Consider the following 12,339-nt stretch of genomic DNA (forward strand, 5'->3'; position numbering starts at 1 on the left):
ATGAAAGCTGGTGTAAATCAACATCTCACACCACTTATTAATACAAGCTCCAAGTGAGTATGTGATTTTAATAAGGTGACATTAATAAATAAAGGAGCGTGGAAGAAATAACTTGGCACATCTATAGGTAACAGTAAGCTACCTTGTCTAAACAAAATATGGAGAGGTTCATAGAAAGCAAAACGAACAATTTTTATTACATAAAAAAAGAATTTGGACAAACAAAATTAATGCATTTAAAGAGAGAAGAAAATCAGGAAATTGAGTTAAAAAAACTTTGCCAAAAGTTTCTCTGAAAATGTCTCATTTCTAAGATATATAGGAAGTGTTTTAAATGTATAACATTAAAAACTATTTCCTGGTTGATAAATGATAAAAGTATGTGAATAGGCAGATGATTGAGAAAGAAATTTGAACTACCAGTAAACATATAAAAATGTTCTCTATCACTATTAATTAGATACATGCAAATTAAAGTAATTAAGGTATCGCCTCATTCCATCAGACTATCTAAATTGACAAAAAGGGAAAATGACAAGTGTTGGACTGGCTATGGGAAACATGTACACTGTGTTGTGTTGGGCGCTGGCCTTCTCCTCTCCCCTCCTTCTTTGCCATTAAGACAAAAGACATTTTGGACAAAAGTCCGCATCTAGTCAGCTAGCCTAAACTGTCCACATTTTAAAAGATTAAAAAAGCCAATCTTGGTCTTGCCTCCATTTCACTGGCATTACGGTCTAGTTATTCTGGAAAACAATTAGGAATCTACCTCCCAAACTATTAATCTATTTAAATCTTTTGATTTAGGGATATAGCTACTTTATCTATGATCCTAAGAGATTAAAGAAAAAGGAAAAGGACTCATACACACATGTATATATACATATGTGTAATATTTGTAGTGGAAAAGATTTGGAAACTGAATGGATGCTTATTATCCATCATAAAGTGGTTCAGTAGATAAAGTACTGAAGGAAGATTTGAGTTCAAATTGACTATCAAGCTACAGGACCTCTGGAAAGTCATTTAACTTCTATTTGCCTTAGTTTCTGTATCTATAAAATAGGATTATAATATCCCAGGGCTGTTGGAAGATCAAATGAGATAATATTTGTAAAGAACATAGCACAGTGCCTGGCATGTAGTAAGTACTGTAAAAATTCTTCTTCTGAATGGCAAGTTATGGTAGGTAAATTTAATGAAAGAGATAGAAAATTGGAGTGAGCAAAATTAAGAGAACAATTTGTTTAATAATGATAGTGAAAGACTTAGGAATTATGATCACTACAATGACCAACTACAATTCTAGAGAATTCATAATAAAACAACATCTCTACATAGAGGTGATGGACTCAGTTCAAAATGAGAGAGGGAAATGTAGGAGGTTGAGAATTGGGAACTGAAAATAAAATTGAATGGGGAAAAAACCCCCAAAACCCAGAAATCTCTCAATTGTCTGTTATTTTGTTGTTAACTCCATAGAGCACTTTCTCTCTCTCTCCCCTCTCCCCACCTGATTTTCTGTGCCTACGTGGTTGCTGCATTTTTTACCTTCTATTTCTGTTGTCTGGAGCTGTCTGCAAAACATACTTTCCCAGTGATTTTTATTTTTTAGGAATTCTTTAAATGACTCTTTACAAAATTGAATGTTCTTTTTCATGATGATTAAGTTCAGGTTTGTTTTGATGTGTCATTTTGAGTTACATCTTGAACTCATTCTTTGGAACACATTATTCCATCTACTTCTGTGGTTTTTTTTATGGGTGCAGAGTAGTCGTGTGCCATTTGAATTTTCTTGGTTTTATATTTGAAGACTCTTTTTGTTTCTTGCAGAACTTAATGTTTCTCATTGGAATTGTTCAATTTAATCACTATATATCTTGGAGTTTGCAGCCTAATGATTTTTCCCTCAGAGATGATATGTAGATTATTTTGATTGGCACTTTGTTTTCTGTGTTCGTGTTTTGGTCAGTTTTCTTGTATTATTTCTTGCTACAAAATTCAGGGGTTTTCACTTGCCATAATCTAAGAAAGCTCACAAAATTTAAATTGTCTTTTCATTACTTACCTTTAAGACCCTTCTGTTTTGCTCTTAGAGCAAAGAGATTTTCAAAACATTATTGCTTTTTGCTTCTCTTAATCTAGATTATCCATCACTTTTGTGTAATTGCACTCTTTTTTTTATATCTTTTTTTTTTTGGAATTTTTTTTCACAGTATATATGCATGAGTAATTTTTAAAAATAATATTATCCCTTGTATTCATTTTTCCAAATTATCCCCCCTCCCTCCATTCCCTCTCCCCGATGACAGGCAATCCCATACATTTGTAATTGCACTCTTAATAAATTATTTTCTTTTGTAGTTTTTTGATGGGCTTTGCTACCATGAATTCAAGTTTTCTATTCTATTATTTCTGCTGTGCATGCCATAAATTCTCTTTTTACTATTCTTATTTTTCTATTGAACTATTCGGGGACTGTGGTGCTGTGGTTCTGATAAGGTTCAAGAAATTAAGAATGAACAAGTTGTCTATAATGAATTTATGGAGTCAAATTTGTCTTTGAGTCAAGGAGAATAAGTTTATTGTGACATTTGGCAAGAGGACAAAGTTCCAAATGAACTCTCAATTAACAAGGTGGAAAAGGGGGACCTTTGATAGGAAAAGACTTTAAAAAAGGTATGTTTAACCTCAGAAAGTAATAGGGTTGACATCTATAGCCTGCCCTCCTGAATGTATAAAGTAACTGTGGGCATCAAGATAATCTTATCAATTCAAGGAATTCAACTAGGACCCACTTTAACAAAAACTCACTTATGGCAACAAAGGCTCATTTTTGAACAAGATAATCCTGCTTATGCCAGAAGTTCAACAAAAGTTCACTTAAGGACAAAATAATTTTGTCAATATCCCTTCTATGGCCCACCTTGACACTGCTATCAGGGACCTTGTCTTTTTCTGGGATTTTATTCACTCCATCAATTCCATGCTTTCTTGGGGATCCATAAAATCTTCTGCCTTATTAAATGTTTATTTCATTTTTCTTTTGTTTTGAAATAATCTTAATCAGAGATATTTGAAGTCTTTTTGATGATCTGGAAGCCATATTATCTTCTGTTATTATCTTTCCTGTTGGCTTATCTGCTTATGCTCAATATCTTTGAGTTTTCTTCCTCTTGAGATCTTAAATTTTAGCCTTTTTTCCCCTTTATGTTATTGATCATTTTCTGACAATCTCTTCCCCCTCCCCCCTTTATGGCTGTCTTGTGCTTTTCAGAACTACATTAGATTTTAAAACTTTCTCTCAATAGTCAGTAGACTATAGGCAAGGTGTTGAGCACTAAAGACACAAATATGAAAAAAAGAGAGGTAGCTCTGACTGATTGAATTTAAAATCTAATGGGGGAAGAAAACAGAAAAGAAAACAGAAATGGAAGGGGACAGGAACCAAATGTAAAGGCATTGCAAAGAAGCCAAACAAGTCCAAAATGAATATATCAGGGTAGGAAATGAGATGTCTGAAGAGATCTATTCTGTCCTTTCCCCTTAAATGAAGGAACTTATGGTTTTATCCTCCAATCAGAGGGGCAGGGGTTAGATGATGTGTATATAACAAGATGATGAAATTTCCTCATAAATTAATGGAGGTATGATGGAGAAACTGAATAATTTCTATTACCTTATATCTTTCCTTTTGTATTCGATATCACCTTATACCTTCTTATAAAACTAGTCATTTTTTTCCACTGTAATCTCCATTCCCTCCATCCCCTAATATCCTTTTTTATCTACCCAATAGTAACTATTTAATCCCTGATCCATCTCTTATTACTATTCATGTTCCTTCTAGCTCTAGATCTGAATTACTCCAACACTGAATAGTCTTTCCCCCCCTCCCCATCTTTTTTCTCTATTCCATTCAAGGCTGAATGGCCCTTAAGGAAATCACATTACATGCTGAGTGGGTATACTTTACAAGTCCCAAATCATCCTTTTATTCCCTCTTTGACTTTCTCCCCTCCCCCCAGGCTGTGGTTAAGTGACTTGCCCAGGGTCACACAGCTAGGAAGTGTTAAGTGTCTGAGATCACATTTGAACTGGGGTCCTCCTGACTTCAGGGCTGGTGCTCTATCCACTGCGCCACCTAGCTGCCCCCCCTCTTTGACTTTCTATTGTTCTCTCAGCAGCTATTCTTCTTTCCTAAAATTTCCTAAATTTCCCCCCAAAAACTTCTGAGTCAAATCAGCAAGTACTTGTAATGGGTGATCTGTATCCTTCACAAGGATAAGCATGGTCCTTTATGACTGGTTGCATAGATGGAACAAGCCTTATTTTTAAAACTGGCAGGACTGAAATATTTCTCTCTGGCTGGAATTTTCTCCCAAATATTTCTTCCAGTTGTGTCCAGAGAGTAAAGTGAAACCTTAGTACAATAGGCATCTACTGAACTGGTGAGAGGGGAAGGACTTCCTTTTTCTACTCCCTCTCTTTTATCTAAGCTCTGAAAATGGCTAGGTGATGTCTTTGTTTCTGTTTTGTATCTTTTCTTATGTATCATATGTTCTTTAGTATCATTTGTTAGTAATTATCTCCATTGGACTTAGTAGTCAAATCAATGAAGACTCTGGAGCTGGGATTCTAGGTATACTGGTACTGACTATAGGATCTCAAAAATCAAATGTCCTTCATAGTTTTCTTTACTGGACACTTCACTTTCAGTGCCCATGTTTAAGTGATAAAGTCATTGTATAATTGGTGGATGGGCTCTTTTTCCCAGGAAAATACTAATGTGAAACTTTAATGTGCATTGTAACATTGTTACAGAAGAGGAAGCTTTTCAGGCAGAATTTGAATTCAGGTCTTCTGACTTGCTATTAAGATAATTTCTTTGTGAAAAAGGGATAGGAAAGGCCAGTCAGATATTATACTTTCCCTGAATCACTTGAGTGATGCTTCTCTTGGTGACTTAAGGGAATTTGGTCCGGATAGGGTTTATGTAACATGAATGAAATTTGCCTATACTTTTAGATGAAGTTTAATTAGAGTTAACGACAAATATGTTGTAGTTCAGTCATATTCCCCTGTCTTTGAGAACCCTTTTTTGGGTTTCCTTGGCAAAGATATGGGAATCGTTTATCGTTTCTATCTCGCTTTACGGATGAGGAAACTGAGGCAAACAAGGTTAAGTGGCTTGGAGAGAGCTAATAAGTGTCCGAGGCCAGATTTGAACTTAGAAAGATGAGTCTTCCTGACTAGGCCTCGACCTCTATCCACTGCACCAACTAGCTTCAATTCAAATAATAGTGATAATGACTCATTTGAATACCACTTAAGGATGCTTCGCTTTTTCTCATTTGGGCTGTATTCCGGCGAAGGAAGGCATTACTGGACTCATTTTACAAATCAGGCAACTGAGGCTTAACTGAGGGGTTCAAGCCTGGCCGAAGGGGAAAGACAGTTAGGTATGAGTGACACGACTCAAACTAAGCTCGTCCTGGCTTCAGATCCACACCGTGTCCTTTCCACTGGGCTGTCTACTTCTCCAGCATCCCAATCAGAATCTTACAAAGCACTGCAACTAGAGGGGAGGGGGGAAAGGGCCCTTTTTCACACAAACAACTTCTCTAAATTGCAACAGCACCTGCGCTATCGCCCTTCCTCCAAGCAGCCCCTCCCAACCTCAACTCCTCCACTCATTCAAGATAGAGGAACCTCACGTGACGCTGCTGCGCAGGCGCAAACACCAGAGGCCACAGGCGGCGATGGGGGACGTTACGGGCCTTACGGCGGGCGGGGAGGATGCCTACCGGGTCAGTTAGGAGGCCAGGAGGCTCCCATCTTTCCCTTTCTTTTCCAGAGCCTAGCAGCTGTTTGTTATTCCGTGTCCTAGGAGACGGCCAGAGAGCCCAGCTCTCGCGGCCCTCCATCCGCCTTCCCGGCGTGTGTGTGTATGAGTATGGGGTGGGGGTGGGGCGAGGTTCTCAGCATTCCCAGAAGGTGCCCGGAGGGAGTCTCGGGCCGTGGGCCGGACACCTTGGGAGAATTCTTCCTGGTTACTTTACTGCCTTCCTAATTTGAGGGGAGGGGAAGAGGCTGGGCTAACCACCATACTTCCACTCTTTGAAATGGGAGGTGGAGTAAGGAATATTCTGGGCGTCTCGCATAATTTTTGAGCCCCCTTTTCATCTTCCCTGTCGTTTTCAGGCATAATATAAATAAGAGAATAGTGTTCTCAGGGGCAACACGGTTTATAACATTACTTGATGATGCTCGCTGGTGGGAGTTGGAATCCAACTTGATGCATTTAAATAAATTATGGTTGTGGAGACGCAGAGTGGATGAGAGGCCAGCTGTGGGCCTAGCGACTATGCATCCGTGCCGTACCCACGGGCGTGGCGTGGCGTGTTGTCATTTTTCATCACCGGGCTGATGAGGCGGGAAGTTCTTTGAAGGAATGATTATTGAACATTTAGAAAAGGAAGCGTTCACAGAGAGGGTCAGGCTATGATTTTTTTTTTTATTTGGAATAGCGTTACTGAACTGGGAGGTGAGGAGAATTCTATATATCTCATTTACATAGGGTTTTATTTATTTATTTTAGCAAAGCTGATAAAGTATTTTATACTATTTATATGTGGAGCTGGTGAAATGTAGAGAAGCTGATCGGATAATTAGATGAATTCAAAACTTGGGGGATAGCTGGGGTCATTGGTAAGGAGTACTGCAGTGGCGTATTTTAGGGATCTGTCTTTAGCTCTCTGCTATTATTTTAATCAGTGACCAGGGTAATACACAACATTCTTGTCAAATTTACAGATGGTGTAAAGCTGGGAAGAATAACAGTCTCCAAAAAAAGGTCTTGACAGGTTAGAGTAATAGAGTAGCAACTAGTAAAATAAAATTCAATAGGGTGGATCTGGGAAACCAACTTCGCAAAACCAACTTCGCAAATACAAGATGGAAGAGGCATAGTTCTCAGGATCTAAGCCTGGATACAATGTCTGGACTTTTAAGTTTAATAGGAGTTAGCAATAGTATGTGGCAGCCCTCAGAGCTTAAAAAAAAAAAAAAAAAAAAAAAAAAAAAAGCTTGTGCTACTTAAATAGAAACCTAAGACAAAAGAGTTGATTAATCCTACTAGGTAGCCAAGAAGATTTCTTTTTCGTTCAAATCTGGCCTCAGGCACTAACTTGTCAGTGTGATCCTGGGCACATTTTTTAAACACTGTTTAACCTCAGTTTCCTCATCTATATACTGAACTGGAGAAGGAAATGGTAAAACTCTACTGTCTTTGCCAAGAAAATCCCAAATGGGGTCACCAAGAGTTGGGCAGAAATGAACAGTAATAACAATCCCTCTGTATTCTGGGGAGATTTATCTGGAGCTTTATGTTCACTTTTAAGTACTGAAATTTAAGAGGCTGTTGAAACACTTGAAGTGTACTCAGAAGAAGGCAATGTACCTAAAGAGCTTTGAGTCCATGTCATATGACAAGCTGTTGAAAGAATTTGGGATATTTAAAGAAGAGGATTCAAGGAAGATATGATAACTCAAGCATTTGAAAGGTAGAAGAAGGGTTAGATTTTTTTCAATTTGGTCCTAGAGGGCAGAGCTTGGGAGGGCAGAAGCCCTAGGCTGGTAGAAGTTGCAAAGAAGCAAATTAAGTTTAATTAATTTGGGATATTTAAAGAAGAGGATTCAAGGAAGATATGATAACTCAAGCATTTGAAAGGTTGGTCTGTGATAACAGGGTTTCTGAAACTAACAAAAATCCCAAATTCTTTCAACAGCTTGTCATATGACATGGACTCAAAGCTCTTTAGGTGCATTGCCTTCTTCTGAGTACACTTCAAGTGTTTCAACAGCCTCTTAAATTTCAGTACTTAAAAGTGAACATAAAGCTCCAGATAAATCTCCCCAGAATACAGAGGGATTGTTATTACTGTTCATTTCTGCCCAACTCTTGGTGGCCCCATTTGGGATTTTCTTGGCAAAGACAGTAGAGTTTTACCATTTCCTTCTCCAGTTCAGTATATAGATGAGGAAACTGAGGTTAAACAGTGTTTAAAAAATGTGCCCAGGATCACACTGACAAGTTAGTGCCTGAGGCCAGATTTGAACGAAAAATTAACAAAAAACAATAATGAGGGGCTTAAAGGTAAAACAGGCACAGAACAAAATTGGGTGTCTGGCACTTAACTCAGTGATGTTTTAGGTTTAAAAATACCTTTGGAAGGAAGGTCCCTCCTCCCTAGCCCTAGCTCTGCCCAGAGAACTATGGGTACTGAATTTGCTCACAAAGTCAGAATCAGACCACTTCTCAACTCTACCTTTAAACCATAAAATTAGCATATCAATGACATGAAGCACCAGATCTCCCTAATTTTTTCTTATAAACTTACCTTCCTGTTTATGGTTCTTTGCTAACAACTTCTTTTGGAATTTAGCCCACTTTAATGGGCATTACAATTGTGATAAACTTTGCCCTTTGACTTGGAGATTGGTCTGAGCCTACAAATTCTTTTGAGATACCTCTTGTCACTAGCCTGGAACTCCAACAAATGTTGGAGTCCCCCTTGAGTCCCAACAACGAGAAATGGATCAATTAAACCAATTGTTACATTACCTAGTTGTAATGTTCTGGTTAGATGTCTGGAGGTCTTGGGACCAGCCTTCATTTTAGCAGAGTAATCACCACGAGAATAGTCGGGGATAAAGCCTAAAAAGTCTTTATTGACATCTTCAGTCTGTCTCCTTCACTTGGGGCTCTGCTAGCTTTCTGGAGGCCCTCTGGAATGGGTCTTGGTTTCAGTGGAGGAGAGCCACCACAAGGCTGATAAAGATGGAATGTCTTTCTTCCAGTCCTTGTTGGCTCTTTTACAAGTACATCATCATAGGTATCAATCATGTAGAATGGGTATCAACTTGTAGAACTATACTAAGTAGTAAGTACATGTAAACTAGAGAATCATTACCTTATTTCCACTGAGTTAACATCTTGTTGTAAGATTAAATCAATCATACTGAACTAGAGAACTATTAATCACCATGCTAAACTAGATAACCATTGTCTTATCAATTTCTCTGAGTTAACACCTTGTTTTAAGTATACCTCTCCAGAGTAACACATCATCTCCAACTACATCAGTCTTAAGGCCTGGCTGCCCCAGGGCCATTGCTACATCCTCCTTAAGAGCAGTACCACATCAAACTTTACCACCTCTTCAGGGCCAGCAGACTTATCTTCCATTGTCTAGGCATGCAATGAAAATACTGCAGGTATGGTTCCATACCACTACAGTAAATCAGATATTGCAATAATGTGTCATGAATATTTTGGCTTCCCAGTGAATATAAATGTTAATGTTTACAGCACAATTTATTAACTGTGTTATGTTTAAATAAATAATGTATTTGCTTTAATTATGAATATTTTATTGCTAAAAACTTCTAATCATCTCTGAGCCTTCAGCAGGTCATAATCTTTTTTGCTGGTGGAAGGTCTTCTATCAATTCTAGGATGAGCTGACTAATTAGGGTTGTGGTTGCTGAAGGTTAGGGTAGCTGTAGCAGTTTCTTAAAATAAGACAATGAAGTTTGCCACTTTATTGACTGTTCCTTTCATGAAAAATATCTCTGTAGCATGAGATTATTGTTTGATAATGTTTTACCTACAGCAGAACTTTTTTTCAAAATTGGAATTAATATCCTTAAACTATCTCCCAAAAGTTTCACCCATTCCCAAATTATTGGATTCATAGTTTATTTATAGTTTTTTGCTATTACAAATAGTGCTACTCTGAATATTTTAATAGATATAGGTCTTCTTATATATTTATTTATAAGTTCTTAGGGTACAAACCTAATAGTAAAATCTCTGAGGCAGAAAAGGTCAGAACATTTTTACTGCTTTTCAAAAGTGGGTTAATAGCTCCACCAGCATTTTCCCCCCAGCTCTGCTGATATTGAATTTTAAAATCTTTTTTGTCAATTTGATGGTTCTCAGTGAAATATCTCAGTTGTTACAATATGTATTTCTTTTATTAGTGATTTTTTTAACACCTTCAAATGTTTGTTTAAAACTTGTTAATTTTTCTCCCAATTACTTGCTCATCATTTTAAATAATATACCAAAAAAATCATGTATAGTTTTTATGCTCATTTTATCATCATGTATGAGTTTCTTAAAATCATATATCCAGAAAAATGTAAAGAGGAATATGCACAGTAATAAGAAATATGAGAAACATTTCACTTCTTAGAAAAAAATTATCAAACTATATTTGGACCATGGATAATTTTTTATTGTTATTATTATAGCTTTTTATTTACAAGATATATGCATGGGTAATTTTTCAGCATTGGCCCTTGCAAAACCTTCTGGTATGGATAATCTTTATAGAGAAAAATGTACATTCTTTTTTATATTTTTCTAGTTTATTTGGTTTGTCCATAGGGAGAATACATTGTTGAGATTTCAGTGGTCACTTTTAACTGCACATATTCACATAGGCACATATTATAGGACTGACTATCATTCTTGACTTTTCTTTTAACTTATACCAAAATACCTATGGTAGAATAAGATATACATAGTATAATTAGAAATCTTATTCCTTAGGATTAGAAGAAAAATATATTTTGGAAAATCTGAATAAGTATTTTTCACATTCAAAAACTATTAAAGGAAACCACACAATTAGAATAAATAATACATGTTTTTTGTTCTAAGTAAGCATCAAATTTGATTCAGATAGCAACATGTACTGTAGGGAGTAGGGAAAGTGGGAGTTGGGGGGCAGGGTTCAGCAGCCCAATCTAATTAGAAAGTTTATACTCCTTGAAAAAATTAATAGTCCAGTTAAGTGAGCAGAACCAAGAGAACATTATATACAGTAATGGCAAGATATGTGATTATCAACCTTCGTTCTTTTCAATAATGAGGTGATTCAAGGCAATTCCAAATAGTTTTGTGATGGAGAGAGCCATCCATATCCAGAGAACTATGAACTTGAATGTGAATCAAGGCATGGTATTTTCACCTTTTGTTGTTATTTTTGATAACAAAGTTATATGATTGCTTGGTTTTTTTTCCTTGTGTTTTTTCCCCTTTTGATCTGGTGGGTTTTTTTTTTTTTTTTTTTTTTTTGTTATTGTTGTTGTTGATCAGCATGATGAATATGGAAATATATTTAGAAGAATTACACACATTTAACTTAGATTGCTGTCTTGGGGAGGAAAGGGGAGAGGAGAGAAGAAAAATTTGGAACACAAGGTTTTGCAAATGTGGATATTAAAAACTATGTATGTGTCTGGAAGAATAAAATACCATTAAAAAAAGAAAAAAATTAAAAACCACTAAAATTGATATTGAAATAAATAATATTAAGCTTTTTCTTTTTCTGTATTTGGAAAACAGGTGAAACAAGTTTTTCAAGTCTAAGTCTTATTCCTGTTTGCCTCAGTTTTATCATATGTAAAATGAGCTAGAGAAGAAAATGGCAAACCATTCCATTATTTTTGCCAAGAAAATCCCGTATGGGATCATGAAAAGTCAGACGTGACTGAAAACAACTGAATGAAAAGAGATAAAAGTGGGAAATGGCCTAAATACTTTAAAATATATATATTTATAATTAATTTATTTCATATGCAATTTGACTAATCTAATTTAACTTACAGTTATGTAATTTGTGATGATGAAAAAAGTCATCAATGAACTGTCTGTAAAATAATATTAAATTATTTAAGAATACACACAAATAGTATTTCTTATGGTCTCTTGTATAAGCCTTTATCATTTTTTTTTAAATACAGTATTTATGCATTCAGCAAAAGAAAATGTCTGAATTGTGAACAGTGCTATGTAGAATTAGTGGCTAAATGATATTAATGAACTCAAGTGCTATAATTTCTATGTGTGTGCTGGAATACATACTCATTTACTAAATTTTTTAGCTACTTCACAACTATTTCTGTTGACTTTGCTTGTTGCTATCATTTTTCCTGAACTGACCAAATACATTGCCCTTTGTTAGTATCTTTTAAAATTTTCTAAAAGAGTAAGGGCTGTAATTATTTGGATTTACTTGAAGGAATCTAGAGAAAAATTGCTCAGTTAGCTAGATAAGTAGAATGGTTCCAAATCAGAAAGATGTCTGAAGTCAAGAAATGCTAACTGAAATTTCATCAGGCTCAGAGGTAGAAAGATTTGACATTGTGTGACATTTAAGTGAAATTGCTGCATAGCTCCCTAACATATGTTTTAACTCTATCAAAACCTGTGTCATTTGGGACTCCTCATTTTCTTTCACCCCATGCATCAAAATCAATTGCACA

At 36.1% G+C, this 12,339-nt stretch overlaps 2 protein-coding genes across 5 annotated transcripts in view; one reads left to right on the forward strand and one right to left on the reverse strand.

Moving 5' to 3' along the window:
- The window catches only part of RRP1B (ribosomal RNA processing 1B), a 64,871-nt gene extending 58,924 nt beyond the window's left edge, over positions 1-5,947 (reverse strand). The window contains exon 1 of the mRNA XM_074300534.1: positions 5,808-5,947. Coding sequence (XP_074156635.1) covers positions 5,808-5,927 — 120 coding nt within the window. The 5' untranslated portion in view covers positions 5,928-5,947. The remainder of the gene's footprint in view (positions 1-5,807) is intronic.
- Positions 5,735-12,339, forward strand: part of HSF2BP (heat shock transcription factor 2 binding protein) — a 76,351-nt gene continuing 69,746 nt past the window's right edge. For 2 of the 4 annotated variants that reach the window (XR_012487993.1, XM_074300536.1), the window contains exon 1: positions 5,743-5,810. Coding sequence is in view for 2 of the 4 variants with exons in the window: in XM_074300536.1 (XP_074156637.1) it covers positions 5,763-5,810 (48 nt within the window). In the remaining 2 variants the exon portion in view is untranslated. Of the gene's footprint in view, positions 5,811-9,102; positions 9,280-12,339 lie in introns of those variants that run through there. The other 2 variants (XR_012487992.1, XM_074300537.1) reach the window with 2 other exon arrangements.

The sequence above is a fragment of the Sminthopsis crassicaudata genome, chromosome 3, assembly GCF_048593235.1.
Source record: "Sminthopsis crassicaudata isolate SCR6 chromosome 3, ASM4859323v1, whole genome shotgun sequence".
Taxonomy (NCBI): Eukaryota; Metazoa; Chordata; class Mammalia; order Dasyuromorphia; family Dasyuridae; genus Sminthopsis; species Sminthopsis crassicaudata.